The sequence below is a fragment of the Anguilla rostrata genome, chromosome 1, assembly GCF_018555375.3.
Source record: "Anguilla rostrata isolate EN2019 chromosome 1, ASM1855537v3, whole genome shotgun sequence".
Lineage (NCBI taxonomy): Eukaryota > Metazoa > Chordata > Actinopteri > Anguilliformes > Anguillidae > Anguilla > Anguilla rostrata.
Genome location: NC_057933.1, coordinates 49,927,236 through 49,950,103, shown reverse-complemented (window position 1 = coordinate 49,950,103; position 22,868 = coordinate 49,927,236). Strand labels below are relative to the sequence as shown.

Here is a 22,868-nt window from a genome sequence, read left to right as displayed (position 1 = left end):
CTTCTCCTCTGCACAGCACCACTAAATCCCCAGTGTATGGCCAGTTGATTGGATTTGTGTCTCTAAATCCACTGTGTATGACCTGCTGTTTGAACCTTTGTCTAAATCCACTGAGTATGGGCCAGCTGATTGGATTTGTGTCTAAATCCACTGTGTATGGCCAACTGATTGGATTTGTGTCTAAATCCACTGAGTATAGCCAGCTGATTGGATTTGTGTCTCTAAATCCACTGTGTATGGCCAACTGATTGTATTTGTGTCTCTAAATCCACTGTGTATGGCCAACTGATTGGATTTGTGTCTCTAAATCCACTGTGTATGGCCAACTGATTGGATTTGTGTCTCTAAATCCACTGTGTATGGCCAACTGATTGGATTTGTGTCTCTAAATCCACTGTGTATGGCCAACTGATTGGATTTGTGTCTCTAAATCCACTGTGTATGGCCAACTGATTGGATTTGTGTCTCTAAATCCACTGTGTATGGCCAGCCGATTGGAGTTGTGCGTAAAAAGGAGCCTTTAAGTCAGTAGTACAGAAACCTTACAATTAAAATTCACCTGGATTTGTTCCACGAGACAATACAATGCTCATCTTGTGCATGTTTAGAGTGTGGAGTAAAATGCATTCTCTCTTCCCCAGAAAGCCTCACTCTGGCGCTAAATTATACCTGCGCATCTAGCTGCAGAGCTGACCTTTTATAGGCCTTTAGTGCTTTTAAAGAGGGTTCTTTGCATACACAGGATCATTTTACAGTGTGACCCTGAACAGCCCTGTGCTGACTAGACAAATGAACAGATAAACTCAGCTGGCACAGGGGCCACCTGCCTGCAGTCTTCATTGGTTTCCGGCTTGATGTGGAAGGTGGGGCAGGTCTCCCAATAATAGCTCAGGTGGGAGTGAACGGATACCTTTTTTTCCCCACTTCTTTCCAAGTCTGTAGCGAAGCTTAACGCTTTAAGGTGATTAAACCCCGCGCACGGTTTGATTCGCTATAACCCATTTGGAGTTCATTGTACAGTAATTACACACACACGCACGCTCACGCAGAGAACTCCGCACCTCCGAGGTTCTCAATCCGTCGCCCCTTCACATATGTCCCGGAGAAAGAGAGTCACACTGTAATTAAAGCCATCCTCCTTCCTTCCCGTTTCTCAGCATGAATAAAATTCAGCTGCATTACACCCCTGTATTTTAATAAGTTTCTTTTTTTATTTTTTATTCAGCGGTGCTGAAGCCTCATGAATTTTAAATGTGTCGCTAACGTCCTACAAAATGTACTTTTGAATCTCTTCAAGTATTCCCTACTTTGCAGTATTGTTTTGGATTATCCTTTTACATGCTAATTCTTTATTTTCAGCATGCGGTGAGGGTATTCCCTGCGGTACTGGATCCCTTTGAGTGTGTAGGTGTGTTTATTCAGTGTGGAAGTGAAGTGAACTCTGCTTTCTGAGATCTTTTCAGTGTGCTGGTCAGAAGTCTCCAGTCACTCACTCCTAATTAGCTCTGGAATTCCAGCCGAACCTTAGACTGTTCTTGTAATAAAGAGACCAAATGTTAACTGTACGCGCGTGTGTGCGTGCGCGTGTGTTTGGGGACACTCTTACTGGCCATTCTCTTCGCTTTGCACCTGTGCAAACTTGGTTTGCTTTTCGATATTAAATCTCAGCTGTTATAATGCAGGGGCACTGGGGGGCATACATTGAGGGGAGCAGAGTGTTCATTTTCATGAAATTTAATGTGAAGTTCACACCAGCCTTATTGCTACAAAGTATTTTTTCTTTTCCAACATTATGGCGAGTAGAGTTCTGAAGGACAGTATCCTGTCGTCCAGTTGATTGAACACCTCCAAACCTCATTTGGTCTCACTGGTACTTGCAATCATTCTCAGCTGCCTGAGTCACACGGGGTCCTGGATTTTCCATTTTGTGTCCGTTTGGGGGGCCTCCTGCTCAACCCTGGTTTATTAGGATTGTTTTATTACGTTTTGTGTGGGATCGCCGTGGTGTTTCAGCGCTTTTCTCCCTCTGCCAAGCTCCTCCCTCAGGTGCCTCTAACAGTCTGTCCCCTTACAGTTACACCTGACTGCAGCTTTCAGGTGAGAGCCAACAGCTGCAGCTGAAGTAGATTTAAATGGCTTCACAAGAGAGGCCAGCAGAGAAGTTGAGTTGAGTTGCGATCGTCAGTCAGATGTGATATGTAATCCTATTTTTTTTAAACAAATATCATTTATTAATTTGCTAAGATGTAACTCTTTTCCAGATTGACTTACATGGATATTTTTACTATTATTGACCCATCTACATGGCACATTGTGATAACCTTGTGTAAAAGAGGCTATTGTGGTAGCAGGAGTAGATATTCACTCAGTTTGTTTTGGCTAATAATTCTTCACGCTGCATGTAAAGTAATGAAAGTGGAAATACACTGCAAACTGAGTATGTTTCTATGCGACAGAGTACAGTGTTTCGTGTGGCCGTGGGCAAGACATATTGTCTTTCTAAAAGGCCCTAAAAATGTAGCTGTTGAAGAAGAATAGGAAAAGCACATGCATTGTCTTAGTCCTGTGGCTGTAGAAATTAGCATCCCGCCCGCGCAACGCGGCGTTTATCCCCTAGTTTCCTTGTCAGAGATTTGGTCCGTTTTGAGGTGACGGATCAGCCCCGTGGCGAATCAGCCGCGCGGCGAGCGGGAGCCCGCAGATCGATGGCGGAGCCTTTCTCAGTTCCCCCGTGCCCTGTTAGAGCGCCGCGCTCCATCAATCCCTCTCGCGCCCGAGCCGCCGCGTCGATAGCCGGCCGGGGAGCGGCGGAGAGAGAGAGAGCGAGAGAGAGAGAGAGGCGTGCCGTCTCGCCGAATCGCGGGGACAGCGGCGGCCACCGTTCCCCGGGGATCCATTACTCACCCGCCACGGACGGCGCGGTGTCCGAGCCCCGAGATAACGCTGACGGATTGCGTCGACGCGGCGGCGGCACTCGATCACCGCCGTCCGCCGGAGCGGGAGCCGGCATCGGGGCCTCACGCCATTGATTCTGCAGATTTTAGCGGAACACTGGGGGAAAATGGACGTCTCCTCCCTCGCTGAAGGAAGAGTTTGCTGTTGTTGAGTTTTCGTGAAGTGAAATTAATCCCAGGGCTACGGCTGACCTCCAATATCCCAGAAAACACTGCATATTTGTTAGTTCTGCCTTCCTTCTAATTGCAATCTGAAGATAAGCAGTGCATTAATTGCCAGAGGGCTGACCTGTTTGTGCGTTGCCTGCTGAAAATCTGGGGGATGTGGGGATTTTGAGATGTTTGTTTTTTGTTTGCTGAAATGGACGTTTTAATTTTCTGCCACAGTTCTGTCAGACATCAAGGTCCCTGCTTACAACAGGAATTTCAGTGATAATTGCCTGCATGTTGAGGGGAAGGATTGCATCTGTTAAGTTAAGAGGTCTTGAATCTCTGAATCTCTGAGAATCTCATATCACAGGGTCACCTGAGTGCAGAAAGCCCTCGCAGTGGCTGATAGAACAAGTTCTGTTGCTACACGGTAACAGCGAAATAGTCTGTGAAAGACCCATCTCAAAATCGACACAGATCAAATGCCTGCTGCATTTAGGTGCACACCACTTGGAATGAGAGCGAGTCACTTGGAGTTTTCTGAAAGGGAGCAGAGAAGCATGGGCTTCGAAGAATTGATTTGTACATTTTTAAAGTTAGCTACAGATATGGTACTGGAAGAATTGTCCATCTGGGCAAATTGTGAGCAATGGGAAAAGACAGCAGGCCATAGATTTTCTGTCTAAAGCTCCTGCTTTCCACCCTTCTTCAATACTTCCTGACTATCGGGCGATCTTCTTTGTGGCATTCATCTGCAGTGCTGTATTGAAGTTTATGAATATTCATAAAAAGACAGAATACTCATTTCCACAGTGTTGTCTGTGGTTATACCCTTTCATGAATATTCAAAATGTGCATTAAATTGTATTGTTTCATGTTCTACTTAAAGAGGGTAAAAGGAATATAAGAATATACTTTTTTCACTTTTAAAATCCCATTTTATTCATTGTAAGTTAAAAACAAAATTCCTACAACCTACATCTGCAACTTTATCCGAAAAAACAACTAAAAGGCAAACAAAAAACAAGCAAAAGATAAACCGGAGACAATGAACATGAAATGAACATGAAAAAAGAAAAACTGAGCTGAACTCAAAAATTCATGACCAGTATTCTTTTCTTGCATTGAACACAAGCAATCCTGTAAGCTCCCCCTTGGCATAAAATTCTTCAACATTTACAAATAATAGCCTACATTAATTCCAGTGTAGCCCTTGAGCTAATCCGGAAATGCAACTCCCTATTTACATTGGTTGTTCCCGTGTTTCCTATAGTGTTTTTTTTTTGTTCAAAATCACCAGTTTGGCTTGCCCAACCACATAATTCACCATCGGTGCTTAAAAATATAGAACTAAGTATATATATATCTGCTGGGTATATAGAAACTCTGACCATACCCTGAAAAATACAAATACATCTGTGAAGCGATATCAAGTGTATAGTAATAGTCTGCTTTTTCACAGAGCTGCCCGCGTCACTCTTATCGGCTTGACATTTTCAGAAGCAGTCGCGCCATCTGTCTCCTGGAGCCGAGCTCTCGGCTCGCGCTCCATCTCGGCCGTGTGAGGGAAAACATTATGGTAAACAGGCTCGCGGTGGGATCGTTCCCAAGATTTGGGCACGGCGGCTGTCTCGCTGTGACTGACGTAAGTGCCGCGTGCGGCGGTGTTGCTACCGTAGTCTCAGCAGGGCTGCTCCACTCTCGGGGTATACAGTGTTTAGATTAGTCAGAGGGGATTCGCCATCGCAAACCGGGGGATCCAGGACGGAGGACAGTCGCCGTTCGCGGTGTTCGGAGACGTATGGATCCGAACAGTCTGCGCCAGATTGATTTTACTCCGCTGTGTCGAAAAAAAATGCAGTACCTAAATGCCAAGAACTAAATCAGTTTTTATTGAGTAGCGTGATGTTTCTCCACCGTTGTAAAATAATTTATGATATCGATGATTGTGTTGTTGTTTTTTTAAATATGAAGACGACAGTTTCTTTTTATAAGCCAATACATTTTATTATGATTTATTGATGTGCTGCCATGTCTGTTGCGGTAGCTAAGGAATGCTCTACTGTTTTTTACTAGCCAGTTTTTCAGAGATAGAAACTGGTCCACTGGGGGATACTCCGGGGACATTTTGTGTGTAAATAAGGTCCTCTGCAATGCAGATACACTCAAATGAAAAAGTACTGAGACAGAGACACAATTTCTGTTGTTTTGGCTCTATACTCCAGCACATTGGACTTAAAATAAAAAATGAATATGAGGTTAAATAATAATGATATAATAGATTTTATTCATATAGCTCCTTTCAAGCATAGAGCACAAAGTGCTTTACAAAGCAGATGGATATTCGGTATAAAATTACAACACAAAATGTTTTTACCTTAAAGCACAGACTGTCCGCTGTAATTTGAGGGTATTTAAGTCAATATCTGGTGATCCTTATAGGAAATGCACCCCTTTTTCTTCATACTCCCCCCTTCCCCAATTTTAGGGGAGAAAAAGGAACTGGACAAGTAAAAATAATCTGAAATAAAGTCATAATATTTAGTACCTGGGTGCAATGACTGCTTGAAGTCTGTGACCCATAGACATCACCGGACACTGGGTATATTCCCTGGTGATGCTCTGCCAGGCCAGTACTGCAGCCATTTTCATTCCTGCTTGTTTCAGGGGCTTTTAGCCTTCAGTTTTAGCTTTTGCAAATGAAACTCACGTGCAGTTCAATTATTAAATTGAATTCAAGATGGGTGATTGACTTGCAGTAAAAAGCATTCCAGTTTTTGACCCTGAACAACTCCTTAGTTGGGCCATTATCCTGCTGCAAGGGGAAGTGCCGTCCAATGGGTTTTGAGGCATTTGGTTGGATCTGAGCAGGCAGGATGTTTCTGTGCACTTCAGAATTCATCCTGCTGCTGCAGCAGTCACATCATCAGTAAAGACAAGTGAGCCAGTCCCAGTGGCAGCCATACATGCCCAAGCCATAGCATTGCTTCCACTGTGATTCAAAGATTGTGTATCCTGCTACGACACTGATGTATAGGCGAGTGAGTGCAGGGTGCAGATATCCTGAGTTCTATGTTTATGTAAGGACCTTGAACTGCTAGGTGTGCTGTGGCAATAGTCGACGAGGAATGGAAAGTTGAAATGAATGCATTTAATTGTTTAGCCTGCAAAAGTCTGAGTGGGATTGAATCGCTTTGCACATATGCGTAGGAGACCACATTGACAAGTCTCCCAACTCATCAAGTAAAGACAATCATGACAAAATAGTACAACAATGAATCCTACCTGCACTGTGTCTGTAAGCATATCACACTGGGTTAACCTTTATAGCTAAGACTTGTTCCCCACGACATTGGTTTTCCAACAATAAAAAAACGTGACTACACTGTATTATGGAGAACCTAAGTTTTACATAATGCTGATTCAATCGTGTTTTGCGACTGAGCACCGTTTCTTTATCACACTTGCTGATTCCCTTTCAGCACAGGGAAAGGACATGCAATGCGATGCTTGCGTGGTGTGGCAGCTTGCGTGGAGTCTTCTGTAGCTGATTGTGTACCTTGACTGACATTTCTGGGCACTGGTGCTATATTTGAAGTCCTGTAATACAGTATTCTGCACTGATATGAGCAGAATCCCTTCACAAATACACACACACACACACACACACGTGCTCATGTGCTCGCACACGCACTCTCTTGAAATGCTGCTAACGATGCTGAACTAGAGGAGACATCTTTTGTGTGACTAATCCTTCAGATCCTCTGGTTCCCTGGGGGCTGTTGGAGATTCAGGCGGATTCAGATGTGCCTGTCCCCAGCTCTTTCGTGTGGGTTTTCACTGGATCACTGAATCACTGGGATTTTTTAATCAGCATCTGGAATATGTTTGGTAATAAACACCGAATGAGCTCTCAATGCACCGTCCCCCCACCCCCCCATGGATCCTTACCTGCTCCCTGCATGAGCTGCTTTTGCCATAAAGCAGCTGTAAACTTTCTATTTATTCCTCTAAATAGAAAATCTTGAAAGGCCACGATGTCAGCAGTCGCAGACAGTTTATATAAAGGAATGATTTCTGTTATCCGACGGGTTCACGTTATGTATTAACAGTTCTGTCAAGTTTTGCTAAAGCCTGCCTGCTAATTTGAGTTACAAGGAGTCGAAACAAATGTGTGTGAATTTCAGTTTTGTGCACTCTGATTCGGCAGAATGTTATGACTTAAACTTGAGAGCTTTTATTCCGGTGCATTCTACTCAGTAGGAGCACTTTTTGTCTGTTGAGGCCACGTACTGTGTAGTACTCTTTATATTGAAAGAGAGAATGATGGAGACCATCATTGTGTGCCACTGGTAGGTATTAAAGCGTGTGATATCATAGGTTTATGGTTTTTATAGCTCACAGCATCCCTTCATACATAGTTTATTCTCTCTGCAGTGGCCACAAAAACTGTGTAATGGTCTCATTTGGTCTATTGGTCAAAGAGCCCTCTCCTAAAGCTGCCATAAATTCCCATTCCGTACAGGGTTTTTTCAGGACAAATATGTATGAACTTGTGGGAGAGGACACTTTTCCTGTCTACCACAATGGTGCGGTTGTGTTGTCTACCTTTCAAACTAATTTTCTAAAGTGACACACGTGGCCAAGCTAGAGCCTAGCATGTTCTATGTTTTGGGTCTGTATGCCGTAAACAGCATCTCCCACAGACCTACGTCAGGTATACTGTTACTTACATATTTAGAAAGAACTTCATTATAAAGAGCTGGATGGAGCTTGCCTCCATAGCTACTGTGCAGAATCCCTACAGAAGAAAGGCATACCTTGGACCAAGAAAGCAATTATCCACAGGAGACTGGCTAAATGATTCAAATTAGAGCAGAATGCCACATCATTGACCTCTTCAGGGATTGTGGGTAATTATTGCCTGGGGTCTGTGTTGTGGTTGGCATGATCTGGGTACAAAGTAGAGAAATGGTTCTGCTAGAGCGAACCTCAGAGCTGATTAGCTGCTCACTCCAGGTGATACAGGAGGAGGAAGAGATCTTTTGTGTTAAAAATAGGTAACAGGCTGGGTAAAGTAAATTGTACATGCTGAAACATAGGCGGTTACAGTTGGCTGTTATATTTATTAGTTTAATGTTAGCTCTCAATAAATGAAATATAATAATTTCAAATACAGTAGTGTGTTACTTCTACCCATTAAAGGCATCATAGCTTGGTTATTTCACTTTACTTTTTACGTATCTACCACATGCCTGTTCTCATTGTTATTGTCCTTTAAAATCCTGTTGCTGGATTCACCAGAATTTTCTATGGAAGAGATCATAGGGATATTTCAAGCCGGAGGCCAAGAGGCCATTCAGCCCATCTACAGGAGGCTTGTCATTTTACCTGCGCTGGGTGGAATGTATTCAGCAGTGCAGAGCTGTGGGCATGATTCATTTAGATAACCCTCAATTATGCACAAATCAAGCACTATCAATGAATTATGCATGCAAGTACAAATGTGACAGTTATCATGATGTCCCTGACTGTGCTAGGCAAAACCATAAAGCTATCAGAGTTAAAAGTTTTCTGCTCTTTTGATGTTCGCTATTTAGTCTAAGGATTAAATCTTTAAAAAAAATTTTTTTTTTTTTTTTTTGGTCTACATGATTTTGAATGACCAGTCACACTTGTAGGCCATTAACTGTAGGTGTATGTAAATGTAAAAATTAAATGTTTGACTAATGAAAAAACGAGGATCTCATTATGTGAGTCAAAAAACAATCACAATGTTTTCCTTTTGATTGGGAAATTGAAATGTTCTCATCGTGTGTTCATCTTCATCAGGATTTCTCTTTTCAGGAAAATGGGCTGTCTGTAGCAGTGTTTTCCTTTGACAAGCCCATTTGAGCAGAGTCTTCACTGTAATTTTCCTGTGCTGCACTGCTCAGCAGTGCCTTTCTGAACATAAAGTAGAACCTTCCAGACCTGAGCTGCTGGCATTTAACATTTGAAAGTCAACTACTTGCTCCAGGGTGAGAGACCGTTTGAAAAAGAGAGAGCATCTTTTCAATACGTGGCAACAGTTTGTGTGTGCCTCAGAATTTCCACGCCAACCATTATCAGGCGAGCATGTCGGGAGCAGCAGTTGCTGCTTATCTGGATGGGAAGCAGTTTGCCTCTTACTTACATTTCTGACTGAACTGTGCAGACCAGGAACACCGTCTCAAGCAATCCTGCTGTTTTATTTTGTACTCTGTATTCATGAGAGTCTGGTCAGCTACTTAAAAGTACTTCACTGGTTCCATCCTGCCGTCAAGTCATATTTGTAAACAGGGCTAGAAATTACGCTCAGCTGCTCGCCAGAGGAAATTAGTTTATATTTTGAGCAAGTTCAATTTGAAGCTCACTAATCTGTCAGGCAAGTGAGATTTATTCAGTGGCAATTTAAGGGAATCTATTGTGTAAAATTGATGCAAGTGAAGATTATAATCCATGATGATCAGTCTACCTTGAATAAACTAGGCGGGGGTTGAGTTAAGGTATTTGAGTGACACCTGTCTAATCCTATCTGTAGCCATAAACAGGTAAACTTTAGGTACAAAGTCCTCTCAGTTATGAATCCTGTGGTGAACTTTTATCAAATAGTGAAATAGCATCATCATGAATTGTTTTTTTCCCAGTCCTGTAATTTGGTACTTAGAATGCACTCTCAAATTCCTATTCCAATTTTTGTATTTGGTATTTAGCCCAATACATACACTTTCTGTTTGGCTATTTCACTGCTGTAAATGGTTGTAAATGGCCTATCAAAATGTATTTTGTTGCCTCTGCTAATTGGCAGATGCAACAATTGCAACAGGTAGCTGAGAGCGCATTCTAATTACCAAAACTGCAGCAAATTTGCCTGTTAATCATGTTCTAGTGTGGCAGCATCAGACTTCTAAAATCACATTTTTATATTGTTTCAATTGTAAATTGCCTTGTTTCATGCAACAATGAAAACCTGATGTATGAATTATTCATCCAACTTTTTGGAATATTCTGCATCTTGTACACCCTGTTGCTGAATTTAAACTCCTCAGTGTAGCCTATATTGTTAGTGTACGCATATATTTTGTTGTCCTATGTGTAGTGTTATTGATGGGAATATTTCAACTCTTAGAAGAAGAATGTACCATGCATGGCGTGAATGTGAAGGGATTGATGGAAAACGTGTTACGGAGTTAAAAACAGGGCTGGTAACATTTCAGCTGGGCTAGTGGACATTTTTGGTTACTAGCCTGGCTGGCTAATGCCAAACATCCTTAAGAGACACCCCCGTATTTCAGGGTTAGCTTCCTCTTCATTGTCACCCGTTTCTCTGCACCGAAAGGCAGAGCTGATTGGAACCTCAGAGCCTTAGTCTATGTTGCGGACTTGTGGTAGCTGTTTCCTTTTCTCACCAGCTGTCACACCTGCAGATTAATTGCCTGGTGTGTGAATCAGGCAGTTACACCGCACTTCTAATGGAATGGCACTTATAATGTGTAGCGGTTTGGGCCATCCCAGGTCCCCAGTTTTTCCAGCGAGAGCTGAGGCGGCTCAGACTGCCGCGCTTTCGGAGCGCTGCGTGCGTTCGTCTTTACCAACACGCGGCCTCTCTCGGTGCAGAGCGTTTACGCTTTGTCTCATCGGCTCCTCCCACGGCAGTGGGTACCGCAGCTGAGCGTGTCATTAGGCTCCTGAGCATCGGCGCGGCAGAAGGAAAAGAGGTTGCTTTCCCGCTATCCGGAGATCAAGGATGATAGATGAATCTGTTCGGATGAAGTTTTCTTTCATCGTGAAGACGAGCCTTTTATTACCCTGGCTGCGGTCTCACGGAGCAGCGTGTTGGGCATGAAGCGAACATGAAGGATCTCTGGAGTGGCCCGTTTTTATTTCCGTGCTCATAAAACTTGAAAGGATTTAGTATCCGTGTATCAAGAAATAATTGCAGGCCAGCAACTGTGATTCATTTAATGTAGGTTTGTAGAGAGGATCCTTGTGTTCTCAACCTAAAGACTTTAATGAATAATGTGGACTCCCCCACGTCTTTTAAACATAATTTGCTTCCCGTTTTCAAAAAACAGTATTGGGTCTATTTCAAACAGGTAACTTTAGAATGAGTGGCTAATTTTACAGGCTAACCTGAAAATGCAACGATTCTACATATCAGTAATGCTTTGTGGTATGTTTACTATCATTCTGAGCATCCATCGGGAGGGGGAGAAAGGCATTTGAACAAAATGAAATTCAATCCAGGTTAATTCAGCTGTTTAGAAACAGTGGCTCAGATGATTGACACTGCTCTTTACCATGGAGATAATGTAAGTGAAGCTATCACTGCTCCCAAATGCATCAGCCCAAAGCTTCCTGTGATAAGCACTGGTCCCCAGAGCTGGCTGCCTGTGATTGGAGTGTCATTACGCCGATGCAAAGAGACCTGATTGGTCATCAGATTGTGCGGTAACAAAACGTTACCCACTGCCCATTATATGGGCTTAGTGTGTTGACAGTTTTGGGTGATTGATTGGCATTAGGGACAGATTTTCTTGATCACTTTGTCCAGATGCATTATGGGGGATGCCTTACTGCTCTAGGAGATGGGCTTGCTCAATCAGAACTTTAAGGGCTGTATTTAAATTAGCACTGCAGTGGTTTATTAAATGTGGCGACTCATCATCTCTCATAGTATCTTTTGATGAAAATAATCACTGGTACCAGCATCTGAGGTCACATACTTGCAATCCATCCCCCCCCCCCCCCTCCCCCCCAAAAAAAATGTATGGTAGCAGTGCTTTATAATGAGGGCTGGCCTTAGGAATGCCACCATTGCCGTGGTCTGCCTGATTCCCATTTTCGGTAAAATAGGATTGCACTCGGCCCTGCTCCTCAGGTGACAAATCACTGCCGACTACTCAGGCTATAAGATTTCCTGATGCGGCGGCCGGGGAAATGGACTTTCTAGAGATGTAATCAACCGTACACAGAGCCAGGCTGTCTCAGACCCACCCGCTCCGCGCCCGAAGTAGAGAAAGCATGAGGATGGTTTACCTCCCGCTCCTCGGCCTCTCAGGAAACTTTGGGCGCCCGCTGGCGCCCGTTTCGTCACCTGTGAGGAATGAAGGCTCCCAGGTGATCAGTCAGTCTGCACCACCTGTGGGAATGGCCAGCCAGCAGCAGTGTCACTGGGACTGAGGACCTGAGCCATCTTTCAGAGCCTTCCTCTGTAGTTCATTGAGTTAGAGAGCCTGAAGACTGAATGCAAAACTTAAAAAGCTCTGGCTCTTCCATGGAGCGCTGGAGTTTTCTCAAAAGTTTCAAAATATATGTATTTTATCTACTCTGAGACAGCTTTCCTTTTGGGTTTGTAGGTAGAGATTGGGCCAGTATAAATTACACTTTAAAATTAATGTTAGATTGACTTCATTTTGAATGTTTGAACTTTTCTGAAATTTTGGCTGTTTAGAGGCTAGTTTTATGTAATGCCTGCATTCAGTGTTGCTAGGGAATGTTAGCAGATTAATTTAGGTTATCTGACTATAGTTAAGAATCATTTCGTGTTGCGTGGGATGGCTGACTGAATCATTTTTCACTTTTTAATGCTCCACTCCGGAGACGAACGCAAGATGTGACATCTTACTAGAAATCCATATTTTCATTCGTTTTGGTGGAATCTGATTGCAGACGGCTGCCGTCGGTTATCACTGCAGTATAATTAGCTCCATTTCAGCCTCGAGCTCTACAGTCCCGTTCTTTCACTTGAGATCAGCATGCCAGACTGTGCCCCTGTCCAGGCGTTCCTCCTGACACTCCCCTTGGCGTGAGCAGAGAGAGAGAGCTAGAGGCTTTCTAAAGAAAGCATAACTAATCTAATATAAGAATATGTATTGGCTCCTTTATTGGATTCTACCTGGCTAGTTGTTTAAAAGCATTGGTTATTAATTCTGTGAGTTGAAAATTAGACCCAAATGTCAGTATCTGACTCACTTCAGTTATGATAATTCTGCATAAAGGATGAACTGCTGTGATATTATTTTGTAAAATGGATAACTGTGTTTTTATTTTTTTAAAAGTGATATCTCAACAGCATGATTTAGGATAGGAAGCAATATGTCATTTAATAGAAAATAAATCAGTTACCCTCATTTTACATTACATTTATTCTGTGCTATCATGAATTTCTGCCTTTTTAAATAAGGATGAAGCTATTGCTACTATTACTAATATAATTATTTTTAATGCTGAATTCCCATTTTTAACATTATGCTGCTAACATGCAGTAATGAATTGGGTCGGATAGGCTTGTTTTTATCATGGTGCCATGGTGCTGCCAATGGGACATAGTGAGGTGAGTCTCAGCAACAGTTGTGTGGTACTGGTGTTTTTTCCAAAGCTATCCAGATTTAGTATTCTCTGCCCCCCCCCCTCCCCCATCCCCCCATATATCCTCCCATAGTTCTGTTCCATTTGCTGCGGAAATTGGAACATTTATTAGTTTGAGTGAAAAACTCAGCGTGCGACTGTATACAATTTCCCCCGTACTCCGGGCTCAAAATAGAAACATACGCGGTGATTCGAGACGCTTCTGTTTTTTTATACTCCACTTAGAGCGCCAGATACGAATGCTGACAGAGGGTCTTCTGGTGGTGGGTGGTGTCTCATGACACTCTAACTGCATCTTAAAAGCGATGCTATTTTACTTCAGGAACAAATGCCAAAATGAAAAGAACCTGTGGTTATTTTCAGGACTGCTTCTGAGCACGAAAAGTGTGTGGGTTCTCTCTTAGGCCGAGAGAAATTCACGCCGCGCTCCAGAAGATCTTGGATTTTTTTCCAGTTTCTTTTGCTGTACGTGCACAAGCAGATTAATTGAGTGGCCATCAAGATCTCCTCAGTGATTAAGTAAGATCTTAGCACACAAGGGCCACCAGTGTTATATCTGTAGCTGGGAGTCCTAACTGAAGGGGCTGTTCAGAACTATGGCCTCAGCCACTGTTATAGTGCGCGTTCATAGCCTTAATCCTAGTTCCAATCCAGAGAGCCTGGCCCAATGCACCACTCGAGCCAGTGCATGAATATGCAGAGATATTAAAAAAAATGAAAGACTATAGAAACCAGATGATAAACAAGGCCCTTACTCTGTCAACTGTGTGTTTGTTTGTGCTCCTCAAAATATTTATTCAGTTTTAGAACAAGTCATATTTCTTGAGTGTACGTACCATAAACATAACAAAATGAAAACCCTTGCAGTCAGTGTATGTATACCTTTTAATGTTGGACTAGGATTACTTTCTAATATGTGGTGATGCATGGAACTCTAATTGACCAAGGGCCCTAATTCAATCAACATGACTGACGTGATTTACAAATAAATGGAAGGATTCTTTTTTCTATACAAGTTGATCCGCAGGTTGATTTAGATCATTTCTTATCTTGCCACAGTGTTTGTGTTGATGAAAATGAAAATGTGCATTTATTTGTTGCTCACCGTTAAGGTGTTGGTTAAATCCGGGCTGTTGACGACATCATATGTTATATATCTGCATATCTTATACTGCAAGACTATTGACCGTATGCAAAGAAAATAAGTGAACTTTAATCGTAATTATGAAGTGTTTTATGTTCTTAACTTGTGCTGTTGTGTCCTAAGGCTGCATGTAAACCTGCAGGCTGAATGGAGCATCAGTGAGGTAATTTTAACAGACACCCTTTTTGTACTGTATTGTACCCGTGGGCATAGATCTGGAACAGAAACGGACTCTCAGAAGAAAATAGACAGTGGCGTGTGTTCAATTTCAGGTTGCCTTTGCAAACAGGAACTGACAGACCTTGTTCAGACTGCCCAGTTTTGGGCTTGCTGTGAAAAATGTAGAAGACGGTTTGACTGGGTCAGGAGTGGAAGATTGTCTTGTTTATAAAGCAATGAAAAAATATGTTTAAATTCAGATGGTTTACCTTCTGTTTATTGTTCTAAGGGGAGCAGTAATTACTGTGCATTTATTTCGCCATCTAGACACAGACACACAACAAATAGAATTTAATGGATGTTGAGTTGATTAATTCTTTTGGTTCATTCCATCCCAGTTGTTTTTGTGTGGGAGTTTCAGTTGTACCTCAGAACTGGAATTGTTTCAGTGTTTTTCAGTATCTCGTGTAAAAAAAAAAAAAAATAATAATAACAGGTCAAGGCCAATTAAATAGTGTGAGAACAAAAGTGGTAGTTTATTCATACAAGAAGCATATGGACATAGTGAATCGTGCATAACGCAGACATATAAAAACGCTCATTTGAGGCGATATGCTGGATTCAGAGCTGGAACGGGTATATTTTTGAATCCCCTCAAGGCTCCAAGAATTCCCCCAGTTCTCAGTGTGCACGCATGACCAGTGCTCATTAACACGTGAGGAGCAAGCAGTAATTGGCTCCAAGTTGATTAACTTCATTTTTATCCCCGAATCTGTTGAATCCATAACGCTCTCTCTTCACGCCGTGCGTTCTCGTGTGGGAATTGCACGGATCAAATACTGTGGGAGGGGAGGAGGCAGAAAAGGCATAAATGAAGATGAATTCTTCCCACTTCATTTCAGAAGGAAATTGTAACAGATGGTTAATGCGCTATTATTCTGAACCCTTGCTTGGAAACAGACTTTGTGCAGTCACCATAAATTAGCCTCAAGATGGAAGGATGCTGTGAGCATGGATGGATGAACTATTTGCTTCCTCACGTAATTTGCTTTTATATTCACGAAAGCCTCTGGGGTCCTTTGCTCATTCTCCTCCTCCAGGCTGAAGTGATTTGCTAAGCATTTCATTGCGCAAAAAGAAAAAGAGAAACGTGTCCTGATTTTATCGACCCGAAAGTTTAATACATGTCAGCGTCCCTGATTATTTTTCCTTATTTGAAGTCTACAAGTTTTGTAAACGCTCTGAAAGACGACTGACATGTTTTAGCCGCGGCCAATGACTGCACTAACCATCTGCTGCCTCAGTCTGCCAGAGGGAGGACAGGTTTTCATTTATCTCTGGAGAGTGAAAGTTTGGTAGCATTATGAGCGCTGACGTAGACGAGGAACTTTATCATCCGCTGCCACTGTGAGTCTCTGGTGGTCTCCTGCAGACATGGACTCCGATTGTTGGCGTCCTCCGTGTTGGAAGCGGTCTGTTTGGGGAGGTAAAGGGAACGTGGTTGAGGATTTTTGGTCTGTTTCTTGCTGCTGCGTCTGTGTGTATGCAGTGTATGGGTTCTTCTTTCCTTAACTGTTTAGTATCTACTGGCATGGCAGAACTACATTTCTGGATAGGCTTGGTAGTACTGGGCAGAGGCATCTTGAGCCCCAGTATTAGGAGGAGCAACTATGTCATATCAGCTGCTTGAACCAATCACAGTGTTTTTGGCAGGGAGGGGGAGGGCTGATGGTTCAGGCAAGTCAGTGACTGACATCAAGGGGTTGCCCCAGCCCATTATTATAGAGTTCACAAAGTCTCCACTCTCCCATCACTAATGTTGTGTTCACATGGACCGCAGTCGATGGTAGACTGCAGAATGACACTTTTGGGACAGTACAGGCAAATTCGGCAGGGAGGCACGATGGCAAATAAAATATGTGTTGCTATGGTGATGTTGCTAGGTGATAGGCCTATAATAGATAAAATTGTAATACTGATCTGCAAAAGTGGAGCTCATTACCTCGATAGCTATCACAGCTCTTGCTGGTTAGTGGTATATGAACACAGCTATGTAGTGCAAGACAATGTCGACAAAATAGGCTTAGTAAGCTTTGTTAATGTAGTTAATTAGATAAGAGCTGGTTTGAAAAAAGTAATGAAAGCCTAGTACTAAATGCTGAAATTTACCCATGGACTGTTTGGTAGCTAGCCTGCTCAGACAAGTTTGATCAATTGGTTAGCTGCCAGCAAACCAAAACTAGAAATTGATTGGCTGCCATATGGCTGCTTCTTCACAATGTCACGGTAACTCATTATTGAGCGATCATAAATCTCTGGCTGCTGTTGTACCAATAAAATTTATGGTCCACCATGTTGTGGTGTTGTGTTGTGTTGCACCACATCCAGCTTGGAAATCAATTGAGTATAACGGTAAAAAGTTAAATCGTTACCATCGACGGCATTCTTTGCCACCCTAACCAGATTTTACTGACGCGCTCTCAGTTGCTATAATGGCATCCGGTTTACCGTTCCAGTGAGCGCGTACGCTTCTGTCTCCGTCCCTGCAGCTGAAGAACCTGAGCTTCGAGGAGCTGCAGATGCGGCTTAGCGCCCTGGACCCCATGATGGAGCGCGAGATCGAGGAGCTGAGGCAGCGCTACACCGCCAAGCGGCAGCCCATCCTGGACGCCATGGACGCCAAGAAGCGGCGGCAGCAGAACTTCTGAGGTGGGGGGAGGGGCTCTTTTCCCACCCCCGGGACTGCAGGCTGCCAGGGGCCCGGTCACAGGAAGAGGAGGGGCCTCTCTATGAGACCACTCCCACCGACGCTGAGCACGTCAGCATACTCGCCAGCTGAACCTGCCCCGCCCACCAAAAGCAGAGGTGCCCGTTGATCCATTCTCTTGGACCCTCCCCCTCCCTCCCTCCCTCCCCTTCCATTCCAGATTACATTCACAACATTCTGCCTTCCTGGAGGGCGTAACCCCACTACCTGGCCCCAGGTTATGTAAGCAGTAGCAACGGGCCACATCCACCAATGGTGAGCTTGTTTTCACGACAGGTTCCTCTCCTTTCTCCCCTCCCTCAGAAGACTGCCTCCCAGACCACTCCCACTAAAGCAGCTGAACTTTGGGGGCATTTCTTACGTCTGGCATAATTTATCTGACACTGATAGGCCCAGGCATCCAACATGGGGCGTGGCCAGAGCACAATGTATAGAGTGTTGGCCAAATTTTAAAAAAACTTCTTCCTTTCCACCCCTACCCTGGCCACACCCACTCGAACAGTCCACCCCGGGACTTTCCTTACACCCTCCTCTGTATTGTCTGCTGTCTGTCCGAATTTGGAGAAAGTGAAAAGTAACTTAAAAATACTTGGTTATAATGATGCTAATATACTTAAATATTATTTAAAAGAGGAATATAGAGTATGAAGGGTTTTTGGGGATCATTTGCCCCGGCTGTTCTTCTTCCTATTGTTATTATTTTATATAATTTTATCCTGCGTAATCCTCACTGACTTTTATTAGGTGTGCAAGTGTAGGGCTCCAGAATGTTTGAAACCAAAGAAACTTAGAGAGGGACTCCTGTTGTTATAGCAGTGATAGAAGAATCTGGGTGCCTTAAAAAGGTTTAAAGTCCAGGTGATGTTGGCTTTATACTCACAATGTTTAAAGGGATAGAACCCTTGTGTGTAGGAAACTACTAGGATGTGTGGAATGTTACATTTTTAGGTCTGAGGGGTATAATTTAATTTTTGACTCATCAGTACGCTATGGGGACCAAGCGGAACATGAAAAACAGCAACCAAGGATGTTTCAAACGCTATTCCGGAAATTCCATAGATGGTTGTTTATATGGGTTTATAAATAAACATTTACATTTGCATAAAGGCATGTCTTCTGTAGTGTGTTTGGCATTAAAGATCATTTTTATTTGTTTTTTTCCTCGTGTCTGGGGGTCTGTTGATGGCCAGCTCAACGTTTTCGTAAAACTGTCTCCTCTCCAACTTTTCGGTCAGCCATCGCTTTATAATTTTCTCACATTTTTATTCCCTTGATTACATTTGAAGTCATTCCAGCACAGTAGGCCGCTGTATATAAAGTATGTTTCCACAAAGGGAGCATAATTGGTTTGTGGTATGGCAGACTCAGATCTACAGCAAAATAAATCTGCAGTTTGGCAGAAAATGCAGTTTTTTCCACATTTCACTGTATTTTGGCTGAAAAAATACTTTAGAACCACTTTTAACTTAACAGCTCATTTCTGTAAGCCTCTTTAGACAGCATTTTTCCATGTTATAAACACAGTTTGTTTTCTTACTAGGCTAACCATTAATTACACCTTTCTGACTTGTATACATTCCTAATCGGTAGTCTCTGCAATCAAACTTCAGTGTTTTGTGTTATAAATAATATATATTATAATGTGTAATAGTAATACTTCTGGCCAAATCTGGGCTGTGGTAAACGTCATATATGATAATTTATGCTTACCATGAGGGTATGTATTTTTCTGCATTTTTGAATAAATAGGGAGAATGTACATACGGTAGCTGAAATGACCTGGGCAGCCCTTACAGGGCAGGGAGAACTTAAAGTAGGCTGGTCTCTCAAGGCTGAATCTGAGCCAGCAAACTGAGAAAAACATGCAAGGCTCCCACTGAACTCACCCACAGAAAAAATACAAAACATCCCTGAGCAATAGTGCACTGTGACATTCATCCTGCTTTGGAGGTGTCATGCTCGAAAGGCTGCTGTGTTATAGATGACATTTACTTCCATTTTAATTGGCAGTAGAGGATTGTTAAATGAAACATTAAAATAGGATGGAGACACTGCTCATGAATTTTGTTTAATTTGTTTTGTTGTAAACGTATTGAAATGTTATATGGGGGCAAACATGCTTATAATGATTGTAGTATTTATGACTATATCAAATCTTGCATGTATCCACATAATTAGGATTGGTCCCATCACTGAATCATGAGTTGCACATAAAAATCTCACTGACTTGCACATGTCTGGGGTTGTATGGAGGATCCATTTAAATGCCCTGAAGCATCTGTACCTCGTCGCATAAATCACATTCAATTTCTGCTCCACTCTTCCCTTAAAATAACCTTAAATTTAAGTTTATCACGGAAATCAACTTTAGGTTTTCCATACTAAGTAGTTTCCTTTAAATATGTAATTCTACCTTAATATTTTACTTACATTTTAGCTTGCACTTTAGCATACTTTTACATTTACAAATGCCTTATTAAACTTCAACTTAATTACAAAAATATGTTTTACTAAATATAAGTGTTAGTTCACTATCTGGAGTTCACAGTCACTGGCATCGGGGAATTTGGGTTTATAGTCTAAAACAAGAAAATGTATTTCAAGTAACTCCAAAAAGCAGTTTGTACAGTGCATTTATGTTTCTGTTGACTTTACAAGATTCATTTTTTGGTGCTTATTTACAATTGTAAAAATAAATATCAGTTTTAGATTGTGCTGCTAGTTCTTTCCTTCTCCGGTTACTTGTGCCATTGGAAGCCATCCAACGAAAAATAAGATAAATATCTTAAATATTAAATTATTTAATATACAACCTCTGGCGGCATAACATAATTGGACAAGTTTCTCTGCAGTTAATTGGAGTGTATTTTCCCACTTTAGACCACCAAATGCCTCAATATCTGCCACTGCCAGCCGATCGTCAGAAATGTCTGTAGGGAACCTAAAATATCAAAAACCGCCCGGCTGAAAAAATGCATACTAAAATTGAAATGATATTTTAAAAACTCGGAAAGTGAAACATCACTGTAAAATGAGTATAAAGCAATGGGACTGCTATTCTGAGTGAAAATATTAAGTGGGTCACTGAACAGTGAAATTGTAATTTATACTATTACCAAATAGTCATTTGAGCAAATAATGGAAACGTTTTTGTCTCGTTCTGTAGAAACATAAAGTAAACCCTCCCTGAATGAATTGCAGAACTCATGAAAAACATCCTGTAAAAAAACATTTAAAAGACTGGCAGCAGTGGTGCTGGTGAAAAACCATTTGTCAACGGGAAGAAAATGTATAAATCCTGTTATTTTATGGGATGGCCATTTGCACAAACAATTTCCAAACAATTTTCCGTAAAATAGTTTTTAAAAAAAATTTTTTTTTTTTTTTTTACAATGCAGGTGTTGTGTTTGAAAGCTGTTTTGAGCTTGTGTCAGTGATGTCGCATTTTTCTTTTTTAAACATCTGGATGAAGAGGAGAAAACCCTGGCAGGCTGGCTTTCCCTGAATGCTGGCTCCATCTCCCACTGGTGCAGTACCACCACATACACAAAATGTGATACACATGGTCTGAGATGTATGTAGCAGTGAACATGTTAATACAGAAGTCTATTTAAACAGATCTAAATACTTGGGCTTGCTCTCATTTTATTAAAACTGATGAACAAGCAAGCTCCCTCAGGAATCTTGAGAGAGTCTGGGGAGAGGTGGGGTGCCAATCTGCAACACAAAATCTGACCAAAGCACAGTTGTGGATTTTGGAGGCCCTACTTGATCTAGTCAGATCCTACCTGCTCCACATTAACTACAGATTCTGTCGTCTTTAGGTCAAAGGTCATGTATTGCCACTTGCAGTGATTGATCTTGCTTTTGGCTGTGACGATCGTCCTAATTCGTCAAACACTGAAGTCATGGCCGGTGCTGACGTATGTGGAGAAGATGGTGTAATAGGCGGTGGGTGGGTGGTGGGTGTCTGGTAATGAGAATTCATAGGCATCAAATGATACGACTTCCCACATTTTGGGATAGCCATGGAATAGCATCGCACTACGGTCGATCAGAGTAACCTAGTGCAGGGCACACTGTGTCTTATCTGAAATGCTTCCAATCTAAAAACGACAAAGCTGCTCTTTTGAGACACTTGTCACACGGTGTCCTTTTCATAAATCCAGATGAAGAGCAGTTTTTGTCAAATAGTGCCTATCAGCTTTCTCTTTTAACATTGTTGTTCGCCAATTTTGCGGTCTACCCGATCTTTAAATGCAGTATTCTTTTCCATAATTGATAGGCAGTGCTCAGCAGTGACAGTCCAGTCACCTCGGGAAAGGAAATGTCAGGCTAAATGAATAAGCCCCACTAGCACTGAAAAACAGAATCCTGCTCAATGAAATGCTTTAAAAGGCTATGGATAAAAGCTGGGTCATTTCTAACACATTATGCTTAATGTCGTCTTATGTTGTCCTCACTTTGTTTTCGTGTGGCTATGAGTAGGTTAATTAACAACCTTTGTGTGCGTTTTACATACAGTTTCACCATTTTCAGTAGATGCATACAGACTCCTCCCCTCCTCAGACACTTATCTGTCTCCTGTTGAGCGTCATGTATGGTTGCTGAAAAGGTAATGTACATGCAGATGTGAGAGTTCAGTATCGTTATGCTTGCCACAGAACAATGGGCATTGTTGTTACCAGATTTGAAATCTACATTTTTTGTTCAGCATATTAGCTGTGGGCTCATTTGAAGCTTGATTTTGGAATATCCAGAGGTGTACTGTTTCAGTTTGTGAACATTTTCCACAGGTGTGCAGTTTCCGAGTTCTTTTCTGAGGTATACGTTCCTACAAAACACATTTAAAACATTTGCCGTATTGAAAACCCACACCTTGTATTTCCACATTGCCTCCCTGTGGCGTTCACATAAATTGAACCAGTTAATGAATGCTTTTATTTACTTTGACAGTGTGTATTCCTACATTGAAACGTGTTCCACCTGTAACTGGCAGGCCATGGTGCAGTGTGTAGTACTGTCCCCTCACGGCAAGAAGGTCCTGGGTTCGAATCCATAGGTATGAGTGTGTGAGTGAATGGTGAGTGAATGGTGTGTAAGCCCTCTGACGGATTGGCAGCCTGTCCAGGGTTTATTCCTGCCTCTCGCCCAATGCACGCTGGGATATGCTCCAGCATCCCCACGCAACCCTGCCCAGGATAGGCGGGTATAGATAATGGATGGATGCACTGGCAGGCCACAAAATCACATGGGCATGAAATCAGAAGGAGAGCTGTGGGTATATGAAAGCCTGGATCAA

General features: G+C 42.4%; 1 protein-coding gene across 2 annotated transcripts in view; it reads left to right on the top strand.

The window, feature by feature from the left end:
• LOC135257687 (serine/threonine-protein kinase 3) overlaps window positions 1–18,672 on the top strand; it is an 80,493-nt gene extending 61,821 nt beyond the window's left edge. The window contains exon 11 of one of the 2 annotated variants that reach the window (XM_064340706.1): window positions 17,349–18,672. In XM_064340706.1, coding sequence (XP_064196776.1) covers window positions 17,349–17,507 — 159 coding nt within the window. In that variant the 3' untranslated portion in view covers window positions 17,508–18,672. Of the gene's footprint in view, window positions 1–1,359; window positions 1,566–17,348 lie in introns of those variants that run through there. The other variant, XM_064340715.1, reaches the window with a different exon arrangement.
• The last annotated feature ends 4,196 nt before the right edge of the window (window positions 18,673–22,868 follow it).